Below are 25,028 nucleotides of genomic sequence, written 5' to 3'. Positions count from 1 at the left end.
AGTGTACACAAGCTTGTACACAGGCATGTACCCAAGCGTGTACGCACCAATGCACACAACAATGTACGCAACTTGATGCCCCAACGCAAGTCGCGACATTCACACAAACAAATTGGGGAACGCTGTCCGTCGAAGAGAACGGGTTCCGGCAAGTGATTGAGTTAGTGAATGCGGAGTATTGCATTGTCCGCAAGCCGAAGTCCTTAGAACCAAATGACAATTCGATAGTATTAACCAATCAAGTGTGTAGCTCCAAACATGGAAGACTCACATTTGAAGATGGCGACATTTATTTTGAAGATTATTCGACCAATGGGACATTATTAGACGATGACGCCCACAAACATGACCAAATTAAAAAGGAAAAAGTATTGATTCATCTTCCAGCGACGTTAACAATAGGAAGTACAACGCAGTCGATCATTTCGATCACCAGTGAAGTGACGAAATTTAGTAATGACTATTCCCTCTTGAAGAATTTGGGAAGAGGCGCAACAGCAACGGTCCACTTATTCAAGCGCAAATTTGGGGATATGGGGGAGGTTGCCGTCAAAGTCATTGACAAAAAGAATATCAAAGCGACTAAAGAGACGATGAAGGACATTTTAGCCGAAGCGGAGAATCTGTGTAAGTTGCAACATAAGAATATCGTTCAAATCTATAATGTGTATTACTTTGATTATTATGTATACATGGTGATGGAGTATATTGGCGGGGGGTCACTTGATTCGCGTATCAATTTGGCACACAAGACTTTAAATTCGGACGTTTTGATGTATCCCTTAATCGACGAAAACTTCATTAAAAAGGTCTTTGGGCAGATTATGTGTGCGTTGGCTTATGTCCATAAGAATCACTTCATTCATCGCGACATTAAACCTGAAAATGTGTTACTAACGTTAAACGGCGATGCGAAATTGGCTGATTTTGGTGTTGCGAAACGAATGACTGAAGACAAGTGTTGTACATTTGTTGGGACGTTGGGATATTTAGCGCCGGAGATACGAGCGAGTAAAGAGTATGACTGCTCGTCGGACATTTGGAGTTGCGGTGTCATGTTATTTAACATGTGCTGTTCGAAGGAGTTTGAGAGGTGTTATGATGAGAGAGCAGTGAACAAAATTGCGTTTCCAAAAGAAATGCCGATGCAACTGATTTACTTAGTGGGGAGTATGTTACAGATCAATCCAAATGCACGACCGACAGCAACACAAATTGAGAATTATGAGTGGCTTAGGGGATATGTCGAGCCCGAAGCAGAGAATGAGTCAGTGTATGACTATTCGAAAAGAGTACATATGGAAGAAGAGACCCAAGCAACACAAAGAGACAATTTTGGTGCAGATTTGATGTTTTCGAATCCATTCAATTCGTTTAATATTAACACAGAAGACTTCTTAGGAAAGAAGACGGACAGACTGAGCGACGAATTTCAGAAACCAAAGACACGAAACTCTGATGTGAAGAAACCAAAGAAGAGTGAGAAGAAGAGAAACTGTGTTGTGGGGGAGGCGGGGAAGAGATACCCAGTAATAACACTTCCAGAGAAAAGAAAGTCGAACGGAAGTCTTCGAGCACTTATGACACCAAAAAGCCCAGAAAGTGCGGGAAGTGGGAAAACAGTCATCGATCATTTCACTCCTCCACAGAAGAAGATGGAAGAATTGATGGAAGAGGAAATCAGTTTGGGGAGTGTGAGTTGTCTAAGGGATAATGTCGACGAAATGGGATTTGGTGATACCAAGTTTCCTCGAAGACTCTCTGCGTTTGGGTTGTTAATGTGAATTTATATGATGTTATGTTGTTTGTTGACGACTTCTTCTGGTCTAAGTTTAAATTTATAAGAATAGTAAATATTCTTATAAATTTTATTATAGACAACTTATAATTAATTTTGTAATAAAGGAACGTTGTTGAAGTATATCTTTTGAAGTTGAATTGAATTCCACAAGTCTAAAGGCCTTTGTAATGATTATTTTTTGGTTTAAATTGAGCGATAAAAATCGGGAATTTTTTGGTTCGAATTTTCGACTGTCGTTGGAAGTTGTAACGCTTGTCCAGAAAATGAGTTTATTCAATCAAAATCTTTGAAATGCATTAAAAAAGAATTTAAATTGTTTAAAATAATAAAAAGAAGTATAGAAATACGTTGTGGAACTCGAGGACGGCAGAATGTGCCCAAAATTGAAAAGAGCGAATGCGAAAAGTTTAATAGAAAATGGGATCATTAAACTATACAATAATAATATAATTAATTATATACATAACATTTGTCAACAATTGTTTAACAAAGGAAATCTCAAGAGAGCTGTTTTTATTATAATGACTCAAGAGAGACAGTTTACAAAGGAGTGATATAATGAACTGGAACTCATCGTTAACTAATGAACTTCATTACAATGCATTACGCGTTACAATATTACTTTGAGACAACAGATAACCACGAAAAAGAGAGCTTGCTCTATTTCCAAAGCTGTACACGAAACAGTGAAATCTCATCAATCAATTCACGAGTGAAGAAAATGTTGAAACAAAAAGACTCTCTAAGGAGGTTTAAAGCACTCTTGTTGTTGCACTCAGTCCTTCAAATGGAACAGAATACTCTTTCCAAATATATTGATAATATTGAAACTGAAGATAAACCAACCAAAGAACTGATTGATCAAATTACTAAATTGGTGTATTGGGAACATTTGTATTCAATTGTAATTAACACTGAAATGAATATTCGAAGAAAGTATGACTTTTTGAATGGCTCATTTTCAGTGATAAAAGGGACATCAATTCCAGTACAATTAAGAACATCAGAGTTCTGCGATGAGTTTGAAAAGGATGTTGCAGTGTTATTCATATTAGTCGCAGACTTCGTAGAACAAAAGATTAAAAACGGAGCAGAAAATGTGTATCTTCAAAAAGCCTGTGATCTCTGCATAAAGGATTTGATATCTTTATGTGAGTTGGTACTCAATTTGGATAACTACAAAGCGCTTCTTACTGATTCTTTAATCAACACTGAACAAGCTGAATTGTGCCAATCTCATCTTATTACAATCAAAAATGGCATGAAGAAGTCAAATGACTATCACGGACAATTAAATAGAATCCCACAAATCACTGACTACAAAAAGAGCTTCACAAAATTCAGTTGGTTCACAAAGAAGTTTCCAATCACTCGAAACTTTAATAATTTGTCTGAAACTTCTTTGGATGCATTAGCTCCTGAGACCAGTAACATTTTCATAGTCGAGTAATTAATTATTGTATTAATTATTTTAACTAGTAGGTATAGTTTTTTTTTCATTTATCAGTTATATAGAACAAAAAACTATTATATTATAGTTAACGAATATAATCATAATATAACTCTAATATAACTATATTAATAAGAAGATGTATGAAAGTACTTAAATATCAATACATTATCACTCAATAAACATTCAAAGGTACTTCACAAATCCAGAATTGATGACGTCGTAGAGATACGGCACCTCGTTAATTTTCTTCCCATCAAGAAACACGTAAATTTCAAGCTTACCCGGTTTTGTGAGGAAGATATTCACATCGAATCCATCTTCTCGAGAAACGGCGCACGCCTCCAAACTATCATTTCCTATTTTAGCTTCGACGTGTATCAAATGTATTTGCTTGAACCGTGTTGTGTCGTTAGTCTCGTCGAACGTGTTAAATGGCAACACAAGTAATTCTCCAATTTCCTTTGTTGTGTTTCCCACCACTCCGCAAAAACTCGGCTGTAATTGGTCAAAGTCGATTTCGTCAAAACACAAATTTTGAAGGGGACACCCATTGACTGACACTTTCTTCTGTCCTACAATCAGCCGACAGTCAAAAAAATAACTCCCTGCTTCCATAGAGCTTAAGGTGAATGTACACCCGTCGTTCTTACACGTCAGCGTCTTCGATCGGCTCAAAGATATCGGCACGTTATTATTCAAATCTTTAATAACGTTATTGTACTTATCTGCAAGTAACAAGTATATTGTGTAGTCTCTCCTCACTATCTGTCTCAGTGAGCTATCTACTTTCCTCTGTACTCTAGTGACTTTGTCACCACTCTTCACCTCAACTTCTTGATACAAAAAGCAGTTCTTCGGCTCGATCTCTCCCGCCTGTAACGTGAACCCACTCTCGACTAAGACGTCCTCGCTATTCTTGATTTGCAATGAATAGAATCCCTGCCGTGTTAACACTGGAATTGGTGATCCAAAGAATCCATGTTCTATATTGAGTAGAGTTAATGTGAATCCTTGCTCAGTCGCTTTGTTTGTTATCACACATGTTAACGTGTTGTATTCAATGACATTATCAAACTGATCTCTAGGTTTGTATTTGATAAACAACGAGTCGCCAACATAGTGTTTCGACGGTTTGGGTTCCTCCAACTCGCTTTTGCTTGCGTCAAGTTTCCCTGGCGTTACTGTTAAGTAACACACTGAACTGCTTTGGACAATAGTGACTTCATATAGTCCAGTTAAGTACCCCAATTGAGTCTCTCTTCTATTTTGAGTGTTCCATTCCTTCAATATGTCATCCACCTTCACCGCCTTTTCTATAAAGATTTGTTGCTCTGAATACACTCCATCTCTCTCGCATTGAATAGTTACTGGAGCAGCTCCATTCACGTACAATTCACTCTTAATAATGTCATCCGCTGTTATTTTGATTTGTGTGTTGTTCCATGTGATGTGCGGGAATACGGTGGATCTCCTACTCCTCCTCAACATTCCCGTTCTTTGTGTTTTCGAGTTTTTTCAGTTTACAAATCTTTTTGTCTTTTCCACTGTTTAACCACTTCTCGACTTATTACTATATTTGTAGTTATTTTATTATTAAAGTATAGTAGACACCAAAAAACACTGAAGAACTGAATGTAATAGCTTTTTCACATCGTCGAACACAACATACACGCGTTCCCTTTATGACAACTCTCATGATATATATGTCCACAGTAAAACATTTTGACGCTCCCAGTCGCCGGTTTCTTGCACTTAGCGCAGACCGTCATCGTGTTAAAAGTCACGCCTCTCATTTCCCGCGCCTTAGACAATTTATTTTTAGACTCTGACGTGGCCAATCCAAGAACCTCTTTAAGAGTGTGATTGGAAAACTTTAAGGAGCAGAGTGTGTCGCGAACACTCTCCGAGACATCACCCATCTTGAACGTGTCGGGAACTTCATCAAATAGTTGCACTTTAAATTGTGATCGTTTCAACATAATAGGAATTAACACGGGATACCCAATAACATCGGAAAACACTTTTCGAGCTAACTCGACACTGTTTCTCTTATCAACAACATCAACAACATCTTGAACTATTTTAACGGCATCGGAATTCCTCTCAAATTCATCAACTCTACCGTCATTTTCTTCTTTGTATTTCTTCACTACATCCTTCAGAAATTGAACCCCATAACTCCCAACATCCGCTATTCTCCCAGAGACCGAAGCGTATAACATCTGTGGTCCGTTTTTCTTCTCGTCGATCTGATGTGCAAGCGACTCGAATATCGAGTTTCGCATTGCTTGAGTCATCGCCTTTTCAAAGAGCATAAAGAGTTGTTGGTAGATGTGGAACTCCAAGACAAGACTCTTCAGAGTGTCTTGTTGTGGCATACACATTCTGACAGAGTCATAGTCATTAAAGATGGAAACAATATCTTTCAATCGGTCACTCGCCTGTTTTTCAATGATCTTTAATACAAACAACAATGTCTCCGGATTTTGTGTTTTCAAAGCATATTGACACGCAGCAGAGTAAAGTCCATTATTGATATTAAATTGGATAACAAATCCCTGGAAATCTGAGATATTAGTGTCTGAAACCAACTCTTTCGACGATGTCGTCATCTTCCCAATTTCATTTTGAATCGACGCGGGTAACCCTGGGAATAACAGCACTTCATTATATTTGTCTATTTCGTTCCTCAATATATTTTGGTACTCATTGGCGTTCACCACACTGCCCACGGGGTGGCTTTCAAGATCACTTTTAATTCGAAACGCCTTATAAAAGTCTTCAGTAATGACACATGATGTTTCTTTAGGGTTCATACATGACTTCGACACCAATAAAGTGTTATACCCTCTTTTCAGTTTGTGGTAATACTTCACGCAGTATTGCGTGAAGAACATTAGCATCTTTTCCATATCACTCTTCTTCTCCGTCTCTTGTATGATTGCAACAACGTCCGATTGGTCAATCACATTTTCTCTCAAATGAGTCTCCAAACAGACTAAAGAGTCGTCTGTAATATTCTTCAGGTCTAAGACATACATTCTCCAATAATCTTGGATATCCCCTTTATCTGAAAACTTCTCCTTCGACGCAACTATCTTGTATAACACATCTCGATACATCTTCTTCTCTAACATCATCTTGATTGTATCACTCTCCTTTCTCATCCGTCCTATATCCATCTTTCGCGGTCTCACAACTACTATCCTCTCAACATCCGTCTTGAACGAATACATTCCTTGACACTCTCCTGTTCTTCCCAAATCACAGAACCCATTGACTTCATTCACCGACGAGGACTGTAAGATCTTCAGTCCAAACAACCCCGAAGTATTCCTTGCAAAAGCAATGAGCCGGTTCTCCATCAGAGCCATCCCTTCGATCTTTAAATCCTCATCCGGAAAACTCGCCGGGGACGTGTCAAACGTTTTTCGCATTTCGGTGTTAAAGCTTGGCGACACACCAACGTTGATTCTAATCTTCCCCCAGCTGATCACAAATTTGTTGTCTTGGCATGGAACAACACAGCAAATGGCGTCTTTCTCAATTTCGACATCTTTAAAGCAAATCGGGTCTTGGAAGTCCTTTGTTTTTGCGTTGAAGTCGTACAAAAAGATTTTGGCTTCCTTATATTTGTCGCCTACAAGCACTCCAGCAACGGCACAGATGACATTCCCCACCCACATGATTTTCGACAGACGGTTGCAGTTCTTGCACACTAAATTCGTCGTAGCACCGAAGATCCCATATCCACTCTTGTCGACTATTCGAACCGTTGGCGCGTTATTCCCCGACATCACACCATAGCTGAACGTCTTTTTATTCCTCGTCCCGTTCAAGTCGACAGCAAACGCCACAAGCCGTTCACTCGACTTCGCCTCCTCTTCTACTTGAATCGATTTGAAATCGTTAAATATCCTCACTACTTGGCGACTTTCATGCGCAGCATAAAATGTGTTAGAGTCGTACCCCAACCCTATGATCGGTTCTTTTGAAAAGAGTTGTTTATCCGCCTTAAAGTCGTTCGTCTTCGGACTAAACAAAAAGACTCGACCAAGTGATGTGCCAAGTAATGTCCCTTGTGGCGTCTGAAGTGAGGCCGTCACCTTCTCCTCAGGGTTAAAATATGCCTCCAAACGGTTATCAAAAGGTTCAGTCAAGATGCTCCCAAAATCCATTGTTGACATATTTTCAAGATGGATCTCATATTCCTTTGCTTCTTTGCTAAGTGTTAGTAAACTATAGTTTATGAATAGTTCATTGTTAATAGACAACAACCCCCGTCACGGATTGACGGTATAATAGAAGAGAAGTAATAGTAATAGTAAAATAAACTAAATCAATTAAATGAAATAAACTTCTCCAATTCGACGAGGAGGTTCAGTGCATATGACCGCACAGAAACATTACCGAGAGAGAAGAACGAGACTGCAGTCTTGTAGATAGCCATTTTATTAATTTGAAGTAAATTGAGAGTGACAAGGGTTTGAAGAGTTGCAAGGAATACTGTGGTTTGGTGTATTTTATATTTTGGGGTGTTTTCGGAATCTATGACACTTTGAAGACAATGGAGGTCTTCAGTCAACTTTTGGACAAAAATAGTTTGTGTATACTTTGATATCTCACTTTCGCTCTGAATGACTTCTAAGACACTTTTTATTAAAAACTCAATGAGGTCGTCTTCATATCCTTCGAAATGTATGAGAGATATGATGTGTCGAACCACCTGAATATTCTCATCGTTCTCCCCAGTCTTTTCAATAACTTTAAGTATTTTTGTGACACTTTCTGGATAGATTTGATAGTACACTTCATTGAGTTTCGCAAGGTCTTCTACTTGATAAACCGTCTTGACTAATCGACTCCAACCCTTTGTTGTAACTCCACCCAATTGCGTGATAAGAGATAATACATTTCCCATTGTTGATTTGTACTTCTCTGTCATGATCTTAGACAACTGTATAAGTACTCCTCGTGCACTTTGAAGACTATTGGCGATGTCTTCAATTAACTCAGAGCCTTTGTCCAACACACTTTGAATTTTCAAGTTATTATCAATCCGTTGAATACACTCGCACAAACAGATATTTAAACAAACAAATGCTCTCTCTGAATGGCACTCTTCAAAGTACTTTACCATCAACTCCATCATTTTACAGAACCATTTGATATAATTCGTTTCACTGTTTTTGTACGATTCAGTCATTTCGATGATACCAAATACACTGTTTTGACAGGAACACATCCCATTCTCGTCAACAACAAAATCATCGGGGAAGACACAGACATATTTAATAAGAGATCCCACAATGATATAAGAGATCTCCTCTTTCATTATTGTTTGTGTGGTTGAGAGAAAGTATGTGCAAATCGTCGTGTTGATTCCGTTGTTATCAGCAATATACTTTCCCACCTCCAAATAACACTGTAACACTTTGTAGTAAATGTCATTGTCAACTTCCGCGTATTTCAGTAATGAAAATACATACTTCAAACCAACCTCACACGTGTTCATAGATGCTCTATAAAACCCCAAGTCGGTCACTTTAATGAATTTGCCAAATACAATTGGAAGTTTGTCGACTACAAAAGGTAGTAAGAACTTCAGTATTCTGGTCAAGCCGCCAAGCAATACGCAAACAGACTCGTTCCACTGTCTAGTCTCCGCAGGGGTGTATAAAAGTACTTTACTCCGTTCTTCTGGTATCTTCACCTTCACAATTTTCTCAAAGATTTTGTCCATCTCGTCGAACGTCGGAAATATCACTGTTTCGAGTAATGGAACTACACACAGTGAAAGTCGCTCTTCTTCGCATGCAAGAGCTTGAACAAGGGTTTGTAATGAACAGTTCCAAATATCAAATCTTTCATCTTTTAAGCATAAGAACAGTTGTCTGAAGATCGCAACAGAGTACTTGACATCTTCTTTCGCTTCTTTAATCAGTAGCAACAAGTCTGAAAGCAACTGAATTGCGCTTAAAGAGACGTTGATATCGTATTCCTGTTTAGTGTATCGTTTAATAAGTTCCAAAGGAAATGTGTTGATAGGCAATTGGACGGCAATTTGTCGTAATATATTAAAACTCTTCCCAACTACACTCGAATTGGACTCTGCAAAGAACTCGAAAATTGGGACCAAAACGTCCATATACTGACTCAGTGGTCCAGTGTACTCCGTTAATGGAGACACAGTAGCCATTAATGGGGCATAGAGATTTACAAGTCCCTTTCGCTCTCTCAGAATAGTCAACACAAAACTCAATGTGGTTCTAACGTTATACTCTTCGGCTTGTGTATCTTCAATTCCATTCGTAAGACTGATCACTTCCGCAAACACACTTAAAATTTCATTACTGATTTTCCCTCCCTCTAACACACCTTTCACTAATGTGGTTTTCGACACTTCAAAGATGGCACTCATTCGCAAAAAGTTAAGCTTGAGTATGAGTAGAAGTTCACTATAATACTCAAAAGTGGTGACATATGGTATCAAGTTCTGTACTAACGATAACAACGTCTTGTCTCCAAATTCCACTGATATACTCGAGACACTCTTATAATGGTCTTTAGACACTAATTTCCAGATGGTCTTCCACTCGCCTCTAAAAGACTCCCCGAGGTCTATCACAGACTTCACTATACCATCCCACCCCCCTGGTATCTTCTCGTAATTATCAATGACACTTGACATATCAATTCCACTTTTCGCCATCACTCGGAGCATCTTTTTATAGCAATCCAAAGTGTTTGGTGTATTTTCGAACCCCAACAATATCTCTACCGCACTTTCAACAGTCTTTTTGTCGATCTGTAAGTTGCTAGTTAAGAACGCAGAGACCAACAAGTAAAAGCAGAAGAATGACATTTCTCCAATATTCCTTGGCGTTGTGATATTCTCCAAAGACACCGGCTGCCCTATTTTTGCAGCATTTTGTAAGAAGCACAGCACAATTGGAGTGAAGTGTGGATGTAGCACAAACGCCGGATTATTAGTGAAGAATTGTAAAAAGAGTGCGACAGTATATTCGTTGACATTCTTAAGTAATTGGGTGATATAAAACGGATACCCTGGAAATGTTGAGTAGAGCTTCATTAATGTGATATGATAGTTTAAAGTTGTTTCTGCTATCTGTGGTATCTTTGGAATGACTATTTGGAGGATAATCTGATAGAACGACTTGACTTGGTAAAACACGTTTCCACAGCTTTGTAAAATTGGTTCCAATATTTCATAGACGTGGACTCTTACACTACTGAACTGAGGGGAGATCGAAATTTCATTGATATATTTAGACAATGCCACAACTAATGGGTTAGTAGGTTCTGTCAAAATCTCATCCAAATAGTTCTTATTGAAATCCGTCATTCTAACAGCGTCAGTGTGATGAACGACATTCTGCGACAATTTAGGTGGGTGTTGTGGCAACAACAAAGATGTTGCAGATGCTATATGTGTTATCACTGAAATGACGGTTGACAGTAACAACGGCGTTGTAGCCGCAAACGTGATCGTTGCCATTCCAAGGTAAATGACATTACCAGGCAATGAAGGTAACAATGGTGTTGTGAGTGTTGTTGAGATGATTTGGATGATTTTTGTATTAATGTTTTCCGTCGAAATGACAGACAAGAGTTTGTTGTAGACCATTTCATACATCGTCTGTCTGTCAGTTTAATTTCTGTAAGTGTTATTGTACTACCAACAAACTAAAGAAATCATTTCCTGAATAGTTAACATGTGAAGGACTTGAAGGATTGAATTGTCCAATTGGGAGTTAATATGTAAAAGATCCACCAGCGGTTCAACAAAGACTTGTTGTGACCTTAAAATCGTTTCTTTTGGAGAAGTGGAAGCAGACAACTTATTAATCGCCATCGTCAAAAATTCTTTCTCTTTTTCGTGTTGTCCATATCTTCTCACTTCCTTTAATATTCCTTGGAATTCAGAGACGAGCGGAGAGCCTACTTTGCTCATTTCTGTTCTTTTTTTTCTAGTTCTTTTTAGAATAGTTATAATAATATAAAGTCTGTCAATAACATTTTTTAGAACCAAATAAAATGTTTTTTATTTCATTTTGGATACAAAATAGTTAAAATCTTTTCTATATTTTTATAACCATTAGTGTTCAAATTTACTAGTAGTATACTTTAATTAAATTATATGTAAACTATTGGATATATTTAATTATATCAAATAATACAATTGCTAAGTATAGTTTTATCAATTATTGTACATCCTAAAAATAGAAACAATACTATTAATTATAGAATTATCCACGTCATTTTTTATTTATATAATACCATTTATAACTATTGTGAAATTATATTGAACTATAATAAGATAAATCAAATAACAACATACTTACTCAACCTTAAGTACTCTCTTCTTCTTTCCCGCAGACGAAAGCGAAGAAACGGATTGGAGGTTTGAAGCGTTCTCGCTATTGGAGAACCCAGCACTACTTTTTGAGTATGAGTCACCACTTCGAGACTCGGAGGTCATACCGAACATCTTCAGGGCAACTGCGTCGAGCATCGTGTAACTGTCCATATATGTCACGTCGAGTACGGGTTCTTGTTCTGTTGCGCATTTTACCATAATGTCAAAGAGTTCAAAAATGTACTCGTTGTCCTTAATCAAATCTCTCTTCTTCATTACAATTCTAACAAACTCGGACTTTAACTCGGATCGAGTAGCAAAGAACATTGTAAATTGTATCAAAATATCCTTAAAGACAGGAGACGTCTCTGGGAGTACACACTCATTAAAGAATACATCGACGATGGTAACAAAGTTGGCTGTGACAAGTGGGGCAAGACAATCCAAGACCTTCTTCAGTAACGTAGAAATGGTGATCGTCTTCAAATCGACCTCCATCAATTCTCTGGCGTAATTTAAATAATCTTTCAACTTCACTTCTTTCAGTTTCTCTGTGTTTTGAATCAAAATTTTCAGTAGCTTCTTTGGTGTATCCCAGTCGTCTTGTGTCCTCAATTTCAGATTCGTAATTTTGTCGCAGAACCAACAAGTGAACGCGATGATCCCAATCGGTACAACCAGTTCTTGTTTCCTTGGGAAGTGCAAGAAGAACATTTCTGGCTTTGATAATAGCTTAGCAAATATTTCAGCGGAGACGTCCTTACAGTCGTTGTCTGTTAATCCTCTCATCGCCATTACAAGAAATCCTTTAAAGACAGTTATGTTGTTGTTTGTAATATCTTTCAATGCAGTCAAGTAATCCTCAGGGCGAACTTTATCCCATATTTCCGGTGAGATGGAGAAGTTAAGCATTCGTATTGCACGACGATAGACACCAATTGGAATGTCTAATGACACCATGAAACAGTTGACAACCCACATCACCTTTAACATCAAGTGAACGTCTGGAGCATATCGCAAGAACATGTCTGATATCTCCATAATTTTCGCACAGTAATCTGCAATAACGTTTTTGTATTGGAGAGTCATAACAACGTCGTCGTTGTCTGCCAAAGCGTTCTTAAGCTTTAATAATGTAAACACAAATTGATCTGCCTCGATTTCATTGCGCCCAACATTGAATATACGCACAAAGAATTCACAACAATTCAATGAGGCTCCAACGTTGGCGGCACTAGGGTTACCAGAGCATGCCCAATTCGCTAATTCCTTTTTGAAGTATGAGATGAGCTTGGGTTTCTTTTGTAAGCCCAACAATGTCACCAAATTTATAATAATTTGAATCAATATTTCTCTGTTAAGTACTCGATCGATCTCTAAACCAGAAATTAAAGTGTAAAACCTCTGACCACACTTCGCCATAGTCGCATCTTTGTCCGATGAAAATGCATCATAAAAATTGTAACACAACTTCCTCACAAAGTTGTAAAAGATTTCAACTTCATTTCTATCTTGTGATGCATAACACAACAACAACGAGAACAACACCACATAATGAATACCAGACTCATCCTCAAATAACGTCTCTCCAAAAAAGTCGTTCAACACATTCATCGCTATATACTGCGCTTTGTATTTATCTTTATACGACCCTCTCGACATCATCATATTTGCAGAATACTCAAACGACATCGTTTGTGCAAGTTTTAAGAACGTCGAAGTCGTGTTGACCTTCATCAATGCCTGGAACACAATCAAAAACGCGTCTCTATTCTTTCCTTTGGGTAATTCACTCTTTAAATAAGTGAATATAACGTTGTAATTCGATTTTTCGTCGTGAATGATATTCTCATTGCCATCTTGCCTTTCGCAGACTTTAGTCCAGAAGGTGATTGCTTGTTCCGAGTTGTGTTTCATAGCCGAAGTGACATCGTACACCAAAATATCAAGAATTTTCGTGTACTCCTTTTCACTGAAATCCTTCGACAATGACACAAATGGCAACCAGTTGATCGAATACGTCACTAACCATCTCTTCTGTAATTCAGTCAGTTTATTACCAGACCCCGCCATAGTACCTTTGTAGAACACAGTCTTCGCATGCGGTTCACAATGTTTGATACACAATTTGACGATTTCAAGAGCAGCTACAAATCTGTTTTGTTCAATAGACGTTGTAATAGCTATTCGGTGTTTGACGACTTCATTGAAGATCTTATAATCAAATTTGTCTGATAGCCCAAACTTGACAGGTAACAACCAAAGCACGACATTGAATGAACACAGACGAATGTCCTCTTCATCGGCCATGAGTGTGATCAAACAATGATGCAACAACGACGCACCAAATTTCTTCAAATTGGCGATAAAAGCCGGATCAACATCACCTTCTACTTCATCCGTTGCTTCAAGTAATTCGATATGTTCAGTGTCCATTTGTTTAACACCACTTCTGATATAATCCGGTGCACAGACTTTTGCATACACGTCTGAAATGGCTTTAATGATTACAGTGCTTTGGGTCATATTTTCGATGTCGGGGTTACTCAACGAAAACACAAGGTCCGGGTGGAATCTGACAATCCACTTTAACACACCGCCGTGGTACTTCTCAAGCTCGACTATTCTCTTCGGCTTCATAAAGAACTTTTGTTCGAAAGAAAGTGGTGCCAATGCAAATATCGCACATATCGCTTCGACAGATGATGAACACAAAATGTCTGTAATACCTTCTGTCTTCATTTGGTTGTTGATAAACGTGTTAATCAAGTACTCGCAAATATCGGCGCGTTGTTCCAATGGCCACACCAAAAAGTGAATTGGCATTGAGACGGGTAACACCGAACTAGTTGGTTCTTTCAGTCTTAAAAGTTGTTGCTTTTTGATATTTCGACAGAAGTAAAAGAGTAACAATATGAAGTTCTGTGCAAAGTAAGCTGGGAAGTTCTGTGGAGCGCAATAACTATAATTGTCGTTGGGTGTATAAGAAGGCCAAAGTAGTTTGAGTTGGAGGAAGACTTCATTAATGAAGAAAAGAATACCCAAAATGAAGCGATTAGCAAGTGGAGACTGGAAGAGATGCGAGCAGTCTCTCATCAAACACCCATTGAGCACCAACATTGTTGTCATCATTAATTGTCGTCGTCTTTCAACAGTAGTTTTGTCACTGATGATAAGAGGGAGTGCGTAGACTTTGATTTGTTCAATGAAATAATAAAAGATGTCTATGTTCATACAAGACAACAAGCGAATTAACGACTGTTCATTCACACTTTGATACTCGGTCTTCTCCATCACCTCTTTAATGATGTTTTTAAGTACCAGAGTAGCTTCTTCGCCCAATTTGACAAATTCCGTATTATCATTGGAATATAAGGCTATTTGTTGTTGTTTAGATAACGCATTCGACTTGTTCAATGAGAGTGATGACAAGTATATATTGAGTAACCGGAATCGTGTGACATCATTGATACCTTCCTTGGCCAACTGCTTTCGCGAAATCCTCATAATTCTCTGAATAATAGGTCGTGTTGCTTCACTCTGTCCCAACAAGTCTAAGATGATGGATGTTTGCAAATAATCCAACAACAAGAGGTGTTGGTTGACCACCTGAAGTTGTGTTTGTGATACTGTCGGAAGTGTTTGTCTGATCTCCACCAAAGTGTTTGGCACTTTGACTGTTTGTAAGATGTATAAGTACCTCGAATATTCTTCTATAAACTTCTCGTTTTTGTAAGTTGATTTCCACACGGTGTTATCAAAGTCTTTCAATGAAGTGAAGTACAAATAAGTCAACAATTCAGGTGTTTCAAATCTGACATTTGGGTCAAATCGTTGCTGTAACACGGTAATAATAGCTTCAATGTGTTCCGACAAGTGTTCTGTAAATATGACAGTTGGGGTTGTTTTGTCTTTCTTGCTTTTCTTCTTCTTTTCCTCATCCGCATCAACGTGTTTCGTCGTTTCATTAATTCGTTTGACAGTCCACAGACACATGACGGCGTCCACAAACTCCATCATGTTTTGATATGGGACATCCGTCTCCATCAAATCCACAAAGACTTTCATTAAGTCCCAAATGATGATAGTTCTGAAGTTCTCTGACATGAAAACCATACGCAAGACACTCTCTTGAATTGTTGTAGCTAAATAGTCTGTTTTACTTGTCACAAATGGATAAAACGGGAATGCTCCACTCTTTTGTGTGTATATAATATATTGTTTTGGATCATTTGAAATGTACCGAATCAACTGTACAAAGAGAATCATCTCGTCGGGGATCTTTTCCTTCTGTTTTTCTTCTTTGATTAGTTTTTTCCTCTTCTTTTCAACAACCTTTTCTTTCACTTCTTCCTTCTCCATTCGCATTTCATCCGGAATTTCAGACATAATCGATCTCTTCACTACATTCATGCCAACAGTCAATCCATCGACCGCTACATTATTCCCCCAATTTTCTAAGTTCTTTAATACCTCATTCTCAGTCTGTCGTATTGAAGAAGTTTCTAACGACACTTGTTTACCACTTTGAATCTCACGCCATCTCTTCACTGCTTTAAACATAGTTGCTTTGATGTATGTATCATCCGCACAGTTTGACGCCATAAACTCTTTAATATGTTGTGGAATACTTAATTGTCGAGTCGAAGTTGCTGGAGTATCCAGTGCTTTCACTTTATCATAAACGGAGTTGTACAAATCCAAAAACTTTCTCTTCCCCAGAGATAACACTTTCTTCTTTGCTTTTGCTTCTTTCTCCTCGTCGACATTGACCCACAAGAATTTGTCATTCACAATTAAATGCAATGCATTGTAAAGTACTGCAAGACTCAAATTGTCTTCTTTGTCGTCCAAGAATGAGTCAATGATATGATAGGTGACTGGAAGACTATGCGCCGCACAGAACACCACTTTTCTTGATCGTCTCTCAATCTCTTCCTTTTCAACTTTAACAGGGCAATTCACTACAACGCCCATAATGATCTGAATATACTTCTCCGCGTATTTCAAAAGTGGTCGCATTCGAAACGGTGAGATTCTTTTCTTCGCGGCAATCGGCAAGTTGTAAAATGAGTCGGGCAAATACAAATAGTCGTTTTCAATGACACCTTTACACAACGTTTCAATGTAATTCAAAATGGGTTCCGTTTTCGCGTTGATGTCATTCAATTGATTCATGAACTTTTGAACCGTTTGCGTCTCCCCCAAATTGGTTTTCATGTGGATTATTGCCTCGACCTTCGCCCCATGACACTCCATCTTAAACGACTTGTTAAAGAATGGCGATATCACTCCTTTCACATAATTTAATTCCTTTGCAAAAGAACCTTCGGGGAGCGAAAGCATCAAGTTTTCAAGTAACTCCATGAGCTCTTCCTTAGTCTCAATATGCTTCGCACTCTTCACACTTGCCGCAATAGTTTTTAAAACTCCCTCGACGACTTTATAATCGGCCACTTCGTTCTTCCCAAATTGTAAAAATCGCAAGAGGCGAACACGTGTGTTGAAATTTTCGGTGTTGGGGTCTTTCCAATAGCCAAAGAAATACGCCCAGATGCTTTTGAACTGCTTTTCTTGGCAAAGTAATCGAATCAAAGTACTCCATTGATTGATCATAGTCGAATACGCGACATCAAAATTGGTTTCATTCTTCATCGGATGGACATCGTCTCCAATCGCTTGGAGTCTCTGAACTATTTTATCACATAATTTGTCGGTGAGTTGGTCCGACCATCCATTGTACAAATAAAACGCTAACATGACATCGGCTATGAATATGTTTGCGACTACCGTCTCGTAGTTCATTTCCTGCGCTTTGATTGTCGCAATCTTGATGACTTCACCTAACATGTTCGACGACTTTGCCTCAATGAAAACAATGATTCGCTTTAACGCGTGCGAGTACTCGTCGCTCATGTGAAGAGGAAACGTGTCACTGTCTTTCACGTTGTTTTGTGTGGAAGAACCTTGTTGTGCGGTTGTTGTGACAAGTTGGTGGAGGTCTGTTAATTCCATCGAAAAAAACTCAGTCTGCTTCAAGTCTATTGAAGCCATTTCTATGCTTTGTAGTTACTTATTTAAGTTATAAAAAGAGTCCACTCAACTTGAAATAGTTTCTTATCTTTTGGTCTTGACTTGGTAGTTACAATTCTGTTTTCAATACTATAATTATAATTGTTTTATAATTATTTTTATTATATGAATAATATTTTTGGGAGCTGATGTGTTTTTTGTGAAAACAATTCAAACTATATGTATAATATTTTATATTATAATATATTAATATCGAATTTTAATAATAAAAATAAAATAAAAATAGAAAAAAAGCTATAAAAATGGGTTTAATAGAATTAATGAAAAAATGATGAATAATTGGTGGTATAGTGTGACGGGGATTGTGATCTCAAATAAAAAAACACAACAATAAGGAAAAAAGAAAGCCCGAAAGGATAGTTGGTTAAAAATGATTATCATGGTTTTTATAACTGTTACTACAATTATCATGATAATGACAACAACGGTTAATAAAGCAAAGTCAACAAAAATAACACCCGACGTCATATTGTTGATTTTTAAAAATCAACAAAACGACAATTGGGAGATTGCTATGTGGAACGAAAGAACATTTAAGAGAAAGAAATAACAGAAAAAACAAACGATATGATTGCTTTGATCACACTTATTGTTGTTGCAAACGCAGAGTTGATTGATAATAAAGCTCCTCAACACAAAGAGGAAGTTAAAACAGAAGAAGTACCAAACCAAACACCAATAAAGGAGGAGCTTGAGGTGGACGGACTTAAAAGACTCGAGGAGCTATTGGTACACTTTTTAAATTCGGTTGATTTGTTCGAGGGAAAGGAACTGAGCAAAGAAGAAGAGAAGAAACTGCATGATGGTGTATTTTCAATGAAAGGAGGGTGGCTGTCTGTCTTGGGCGATGTTGAGAAGAAAAAGAAAGTTGACGAAATGATTGGGATTGTCAGTAAACGAATTCGAACGTTTGACGAAAAGAGCCAAGCCAAAGATTTTATTGGAAAGGCTTTATCACATTTTCAACATGGATTCCAGGAGAAACATACAATCAAACATGCGCTTAAAAGAGTAATGAAAGAGTTGAGAGTCGGAGATAAAAACATAGAGAAATTCCCAATTGAGATCGGAGAAAAAGAGTGGGACATTATTAAAAACGTTCAAATCGAGTTTTCACCGGTTTTTGAGGCACTCAATTCACTTGAAGAAAAGTTGATGGAATACCTCCGAAGGAAAGACTTCAAGGATTATGTGTACGATGTTAAAATGATCGACATGGACAGAGGATTCAATTTGTTTGGAAATTTGGGTTCACTGCTCATGGGGATACTTCGTAACTTCACTGATTCTGTGAAGTCTGAAATTGACAGAGAGCGATTTGATGATAAAAAAGAACAAGAAGTTGTTGAGAAAATGGTTGACAGTGCTAAAAATGTAATTAAAACAGCTTCGAGTAAGTTGAAAGAGGGAATTGTTTTTATTAAGGATGTTGTCGTGTTTCAGGTAAAACTTTTTGAAGCTATTCTCGAGAGTATAGACAAAGCCCAACTTAATGAGGAGAAACACCAGTGAGGGATCATTATGTGTTGTTTTTATTTTTTTGTTTTTCAAATCCAAATTATAATTTTTTTAAGGCGTTGCTTTTTTATTAATTTTGCTTAAAATTGTTAAGTTTTAAAAACTTAGCTCAAGTTTTCAAAGTTGCGGTTACTTTTAATTTTAGTCTTAAACTTTTAGTAGCGCTATAATTTGTTTATAAAAACTAAGAAACATGCAAACAGGAAATTGTATACATTATTGTTAAATATATTATTAATTATTAACAAAATCAATAATACACAAATCATTTAAAAACAACTTTGTTATTAATTTTACTAAATTAAACAAGTTAAAACCTTTATATATTTTTGAGTTTGTCACTTTTAAGTAAAAACACTCTTTTGTGAAAAATTTTTGTTAAAAATACTTCTTTTTTTAAACACGCAAAAATAGTTTTATTTTTGTTGAAATTGTTTTTGTTTTTAATTTATAATTATAAATAATGGAAATATATATAATAATATATAATAAATCTAAAAATTGAATATAGGATTATAGTATTTTACTTCAATCGCATTCTGGAAAAAACAAAACAACGATTAAAAAACAATTAAGTTATTATGTATAGTAAATATAATAATAATAAAAAAATGTTTGACAATGAAAAAGTAACGATTTTTTGACAATAAATATTATGAAAAGCATTTTTACCTATTATTAAATTGTTGTATTATATTTATAATACAAGTAAATTATATTTTTAATAAGATAATAATACTATGAAAAAACACTGAATGAACTGAAAAGTTGTTAAATGTCGAAAACCCAAAGAAACGTAAAACCCGTGTTTAATTTGAAGAAGAGTACCATCTCCACATCTGAAGACAGTGAAGAAGAGAACTTCCAGGAGGTGAAATTGGTTTTTTTGGGGGAAGACACAGAACCTATTACAAGTTTAATTGAGACAATTATGTTTCGACTTTCAACAGAAAGATGCGATAGAAATTGTTGGGTTGTTTTTTCCAAAGGTCAAAAAGTTTATTTCAGTTATACGCAATCAGGTTTGTACCACCTTATATATATAAATACTTATTTTAACACAAAACACAAATAGATTTTTTTATGTGATGATAATCGTTTAAAAATATCATTGACAAAACAACATTTAATATAATAGATAACCGGAAGTTGTTTCAAAGTTTAACAACAACATTTTTCAAAAAAACTTCAGCGGTCTACTTGATGTATCTCTTCGATGACCCAACAACAACAAACACATTAGATTTCTGGCAAAAGGAAATCACAAGGTATCTTGACATCGCAACGCCAAGATATCTACTTGGCGTTGGGGAAAAGTTCCAGAAGAGTGTGTATGAGAAAGCAAACGAATTCGCAGCCGAAAGTCTTTTTACACACCAATACATCGAGTTAACTGAACTGAAAAACTGTGTCAATTTTATTAAAGAAATTATCGACGCAAAAGTTCAGCCGTTACCTCAGAAAAATATTACAGACGAAAAAACAACAAACAGTTGTTGTGTTATTCTTTGATTATCATGTCTTGATTTGTTCATTCCACTTCACTATTTCTTACTCATGTGTTTTAGTATTTTTATTGTTTAATTTATTATTATCAACAACCGAAGGCTTATTTCCTTTTGATTTGTTTTAGAAGTCTTTTATTTAAACATTCTTATGAATTAGTCCTTCAAATATATTCATATTTATATTATTATAAATATTAATATAATAAAAATCAGTTTGTTATTGTTTTTACAATTGTGAATTAATTTTGTTAATTTAAACAAATTTATTAAAAATTATAATAAAAAGTAAGTAGTTTTTCAAATTATAATATGAACTATAAATATAACTATACAAATAATATCAAAAACACATGAACGAGTTAGACTCCTTTGAGTGTAAATAGAGTCAAGGCAACGGTGATAGTGTCGACGATGCACATAGCAGTTAATCCAAGCCATGGAGAGACATAAGTAGTGCACAAAGAAGACACCATAAAAAGTGCATGGAGTCCAACAAAGAAGATGCAAAAAATCATTTTCTTTGTTTTTTTCATGAGTAAAATGGCCAACGACATATATGAGGTGATGATATAAATTGAGTAAAACATTCCACTGAATGCGACAACATTGAAGTTACCAATAGTTGTTCCAAGTAGATACAATTCCGCTGGTGTAGTTGCCAATGTCAGAAATGGTACATTATGAACCAACACTTGACACAAAGCAGACCCCACACCAAGGCCTAACCCTAACATCTTGATTTCCCCAAACTTTTTCACAAATAACATCATCACAGCCAACGTGATGAATCGAATGATTTCGCTGAACATGAAGACAAATAACTCGACGACAAAATATTTCTCTTCAAAGGGGAGAAAGATCCAAGACAATGAGATAATGCTCATTGCTATGAGCCATGTTATAGAGCTTCCGGTTACTATTTCTTCTATTACATTTATTGTTTTAAAATACACGGTGTTGTGGTATCAAATACAATAAACAATTGTTTTAATTCTCTTAAAACATTAATAACAATTAATATTGCAACACGTCGTCGTGTGTTATTTGTCTTAAAACAAAAATGTGATGAAACGACAAACCCCGCAATCGCAGTCACCATCATCACGCTGTTCCGAAAGGCAAAATAAATAATGAACGAGACGGGTATCCCACACGCAATGAATATCTCGGCAAGGCAAAACAGCATTGGTTTTTTTAGTTTCTTTGTTTTTTGAGACCATCACAAAACAAAGAAAAAAATCCAATGACTTCGACTCAATTCTTCGGGAATTACAAAGAAAAAGTAAGACGTAGACATATTCTATAACAATAGTAAAATATACTATAAATATGTTGATTATAAGAATCAGTCGATTATGAATGAACGAAAGTGAATGTGACGATCCACATCAGTAAGAATGCCGAGAGAGCAGCTCCAAGTCCTTCATTGAAAGCATCTCCATAAGTGACTTCTCGCTCCAATTCGTCCAAATGATAGTACAAAACAAATAACACACTTATAAGACCGGTTGTCCCAAAGAAGATGGCAAAGCCTAACCATCCTTGAACTCCTATAACTCCTATAGTAATACCTATAATGAGAGATAGTATTGTTTTAGTACTAAAAATTGCTTTGCATACAGTTTTCTATATGTTAGATTGTCCATGAGTGATTTAAGGACAAACCTTTGTCCACTCGTAGTCACGGTCTAATATATTCATCACTTCAAAAATTTCAAGTTTGACTTCCTTTTTTATTAAAAACCCTTGTTCTTTGTTAATACACCAATTTTTGAAAACAGTTCATTTTTTATGGTATTCCAATCTTTTTTATTTGAAAAAAGGTAATATGGTGAACTATTTACCAATTCTGGCACTATACAGATGGTACTATATTGTTGTAATAAAAGAATTATAAATGAAACTAGAATTGTATTTACGACGAACTTGGAAAAGAATAAAAACAATGTCGAAGCACACAAATAATGACTGCCTCCGACTTGTTGAACAAATGAAAGACCAATACGAAAAGATCTCCCAAGCGAATAAAGCTTTTAGTGAAGGAGAAGTAGTTGAAAGTTTACGTAACCAAGTGGAAGGGTTAATGCGTGTCGTTGATGTGTTAGAAAAACAAAAAGGGGAGGGGGCTTCCAGTGGGAATAGTTCGACTATTAGTTTATTAAAACAAAACAAAATGTTATTGGACGAGAATGAGGAATTGAAGAATAAGATGAAAGAACAGCAATTTAGTTCTGGTGACTTTCTTCGCCTTCAAAAAGAATTAGAAGAAACAACTAATGATTATAATAACGCAATAGAAGAAATAGAAGAACTCGAAGAGAAAAACAAAGCATTAACTCTTCAAGTTAATACTCTTCAAGCATATCAGAAAAAACAAAACGAATCTTTGGAACAAACGGATGAGATTGAAATGATGAAAAGAACGTTGACTTTGGTATCAAAAAATTACTCCCTTTTTCTTAACAAAACAGCAAAAAATATAAACACCACAGAAATTTTCGTCGACCAAAAAGTACCACAAAATACTTCTTTGATCCAAAATTATAAAAAAATGGCATCAGCTTTTACCACTTGGGCAAATCTGCCATTCAACACAAATAACACTTTCTCTATGATCCCACGCACTCTGCCCCAAATCAATCTCACTAAAACTCAACAAGAAAATGGATTTTTGTGCTCGTTAATTTTGAGACACCCACTCCCTGTTCTAGTCGCGGTATACAACTCACACCAATTCCAAGTTTCTATCCCTTTGTTCTATTGCTTCGCGGAGGAAACGACACAATTGTGGCTACCTCTCGGTAACTACCTGTTCGCAACATTTTCCAGTACAGGGGCGATGCTTGCTAAATCGGAAATAGAGCTCGTTAATCAATAATTTGTGTTTTTGTAACAAATTGTTTTTTTTTATGTTTTTTAAAGCCAAGTATTTAAAATTATGGCTTTAATAATAGTTTATTTTAGTTTTAAAATTAAAATTTTTATAGCTTTTTATAACCATTAAAATGGTTATTGTAATCATAATAATTTGTTATTTATAAATAGTTAAATTGTAAAACTTGTAAAACACTTGTTTTAATCATTTAAAATAGTATTATATTTTATTATTATTTTTATATAATTGTATTATATACAAATATTACTATGAATATAGTAAATAATTACTAAAAAATAAATATAATAATTTATTAGAATAAAAAAAGAAAGAACTCAATTATTAATTTGAGTTCATTCTTCGAAACAGTTTGTTCGTCTAAACCCCAAAACGAAACTGTAAACGTTTGACAAATAGTGGAAATTACAGAAGACCAACTCACAAATATGCTTCGTTTATTGACGGTGGTTGCATTAATTATCATAGTTGTATACCACATGATTCCACAAAACGAAAAGCCAAAAACTGCATAATTTTACTTTTTTTAATTGTGTTATGAGTGTTTTACCAATTTACTAAAATCAAATTATTTTAAGAAACTAATCAATTAAACAATAAAATATTATCACAAAATTATATATAAACTAAACTAATAACAAAGAAAAAATAATCAAATCACCACCTCATTCGTTTTATCCAATTCTCTGATTGACAATGGGTCAAGGTCGGTCAGAGTCTCAATGGTGTTCTGAGCTCCTACATCACTGTAATACGAAAATACAAATTTTGTGATATCAAAATAGTACAAGAGTGCTGTGAGTAAGCACAGAACGATCGCTGCAATGTCCATCATTTGGCTTGTCAACGAGATGGCGACGTGGCAAAACACTGAGACAAGTGTCATTCCGACAAACACAATTTTGAGAACTTGGAGAGGAGATTGGAGAAATGACAAAGTGAAAGGACAGATTTTGATGAGATAAAAATACGAAATCACGTGTGTGCAGAAAGAGAGGATTGATAAGAGGTGGAAAACCTCGTGAGCAACAAGCACTGGAATGCAGATCTCTAAAATAAGAAATCCTGTCACAAGGTATAACGAGATCGTTGATATCCGCACGGGTAGCACGACGTTGTCAACCACTGCGACAAAGTGCGGGAGAAACTTTGAGTGTATGAGATAACAGAAGACCGAACTTGCGATTGCAACACACGCAATGCCAAAGTAACACGATATACTCGCAAAAGTGACGGTACTCAATATCACAGAGTACTTTTGATACGCCACTTTGTTCAAAACTGGAAGATAGGAAAAGACCCCAAAAATTGCGATTGTCAAAATGAGTAAATACGGCGACTGTTTCACAATTTTCTCGAAATCCATTGCATTTTCTAGATGG

General features: G+C 36.2%; 11 protein-coding genes across 11 annotated transcripts; 5 read left to right on the top strand and 6 right to left on the bottom strand.

The window, feature by feature from the left end:
• Positions 1-14: 14 nt before the first annotated feature.
• EIN_086150 (protein kinase domain containing protein) lies at positions 15-1,784 on the top strand (the record flags this gene model as incomplete). Its single annotated transcript, XM_004184661.1, has 1 exon — positions 15-1,784. A coding segment is annotated over one exon (1,770 nt), but the record flags the coding sequence as incomplete, so codon positions are not given.
• A 600-nt stretch (positions 1,785-2,384) lies between these two features.
• Positions 2,385-3,251, top strand: EIN_086140 (hypothetical protein; the record flags this gene model as incomplete). The annotated part of the gene is made up of 1 exon (XM_004184660.1): positions 2,385-3,251. The coding sequence occupies one exon, from the start codon at positions 2,385-2,387 to the stop codon at positions 3,249-3,251; it is 867 nt and encodes a 288-aa protein (XP_004184708.1).
• A 186-nt stretch (positions 3,252-3,437) lies between these two features.
• On the bottom strand, positions 3,438-4,742 carry EIN_086130 (hypothetical protein; the record flags this gene model as incomplete). Its single annotated transcript, XM_004184659.1, has 1 exon — positions 3,438-4,742. One exon carries the CDS (start codon positions 4,740-4,742, stop codon positions 3,438-3,440), a length of 1,305 nt encoding a protein of 434 aa, XP_004184707.1.
• Positions 4,743-4,900: 158 nt separating this feature from the next.
• EIN_086120 (hypothetical protein) lies at positions 4,901-11,229 on the bottom strand (the record flags this gene model as incomplete). Its single annotated transcript, XM_004184658.1, has 3 exons — positions 4,901-7,478; positions 7,613-10,914; positions 10,963-11,229. The coding sequence occupies 3 exons, from the start codon at positions 11,227-11,229 to the stop codon at positions 4,901-4,903; spliced, it is 6,147 nt and encodes a 2,048-aa protein (XP_004184706.1).
• A 387-nt stretch (positions 11,230-11,616) lies between these two features.
• Positions 11,617-17,688, bottom strand: EIN_086110 (hypothetical protein; the record flags this gene model as incomplete). Its single annotated transcript, XM_004184657.1, has 1 exon — positions 11,617-17,688. One exon carries the CDS (start codon positions 17,686-17,688, stop codon positions 11,617-11,619), a length of 6,072 nt encoding a protein of 2,023 aa, XP_004184705.1.
• A 606-nt stretch (positions 17,689-18,294) lies between these two features.
• EIN_086100 (hypothetical protein) lies at positions 18,295-19,239 on the top strand (the record flags this gene model as incomplete). Its single annotated transcript, XM_004184656.1, has 1 exon — positions 18,295-19,239. One exon carries the CDS (start codon positions 18,295-18,297, stop codon positions 19,237-19,239), a length of 945 nt encoding a protein of 314 aa, XP_004184704.1.
• A 1,209-nt stretch (positions 19,240-20,448) lies between these two features.
• On the top strand, positions 20,449-20,757 carry EIN_086090 (hypothetical protein; the record flags this gene model as incomplete). The annotated part of the gene is made up of 1 exon (XM_004184655.1): positions 20,449-20,757. The coding sequence occupies one exon, from the start codon at positions 20,449-20,451 to the stop codon at positions 20,755-20,757; it is 309 nt and encodes a 102-aa protein (XP_004184703.1).
• Positions 20,758-21,112: 355 nt separating this feature from the next.
• EIN_086080 (hypothetical protein) lies at positions 21,113-21,939 on the bottom strand (the record flags this gene model as incomplete). The annotated part of the gene is made up of 2 exons (XM_004184654.1): positions 21,113-21,659; positions 21,833-21,939. The coding sequence occupies 2 exons, from the start codon at positions 21,937-21,939 to the stop codon at positions 21,113-21,115; spliced, it is 654 nt and encodes a 217-aa protein (XP_004184702.1).
• A 167-nt stretch (positions 21,940-22,106) lies between these two features.
• EIN_086070 (hypothetical protein) lies at positions 22,107-22,454 on the bottom strand (the record flags this gene model as incomplete). Its single annotated transcript, XM_004184653.1, has 2 exons — positions 22,107-22,379; positions 22,419-22,454. 2 exons carry the CDS (start codon positions 22,452-22,454, stop codon positions 22,107-22,109), a joined length of 309 nt encoding a protein of 102 aa, XP_004184701.1.
• A 244-nt stretch (positions 22,455-22,698) lies between these two features.
• Positions 22,699-23,631, top strand: EIN_086060 (hypothetical protein; the record flags this gene model as incomplete). The annotated part of the gene is made up of 1 exon (XM_004184652.1): positions 22,699-23,631. One exon carries the CDS (start codon positions 22,699-22,701, stop codon positions 23,629-23,631), a length of 933 nt encoding a protein of 310 aa, XP_004184700.1.
• A 667-nt stretch (positions 23,632-24,298) lies between these two features.
• Positions 24,299-25,012, bottom strand: EIN_086050 (hypothetical protein; the record flags this gene model as incomplete). Its single annotated transcript, XM_004184651.1, has 1 exon — positions 24,299-25,012. One exon carries the CDS (start codon positions 25,010-25,012, stop codon positions 24,299-24,301), a length of 714 nt encoding a protein of 237 aa, XP_004184699.1.
• Positions 25,013-25,028: the final 16 nt, after the last annotated feature.

The sequence above is a fragment of the Entamoeba invadens genome, assembly GCF_000330505.1.
Source record: "Entamoeba invadens IP1 unplaced genomic scaffold scaff_1105074725643, whole genome shotgun sequence".
Taxonomy (NCBI): domain Eukaryota; phylum Evosea; order Mastigamoebida; family Endamoebidae; genus Entamoeba; species Entamoeba invadens.
The sequence above is the reverse complement of the archived record's forward strand: the minus strand, read 5'-3'. Positions and strand labels throughout refer to the sequence as shown.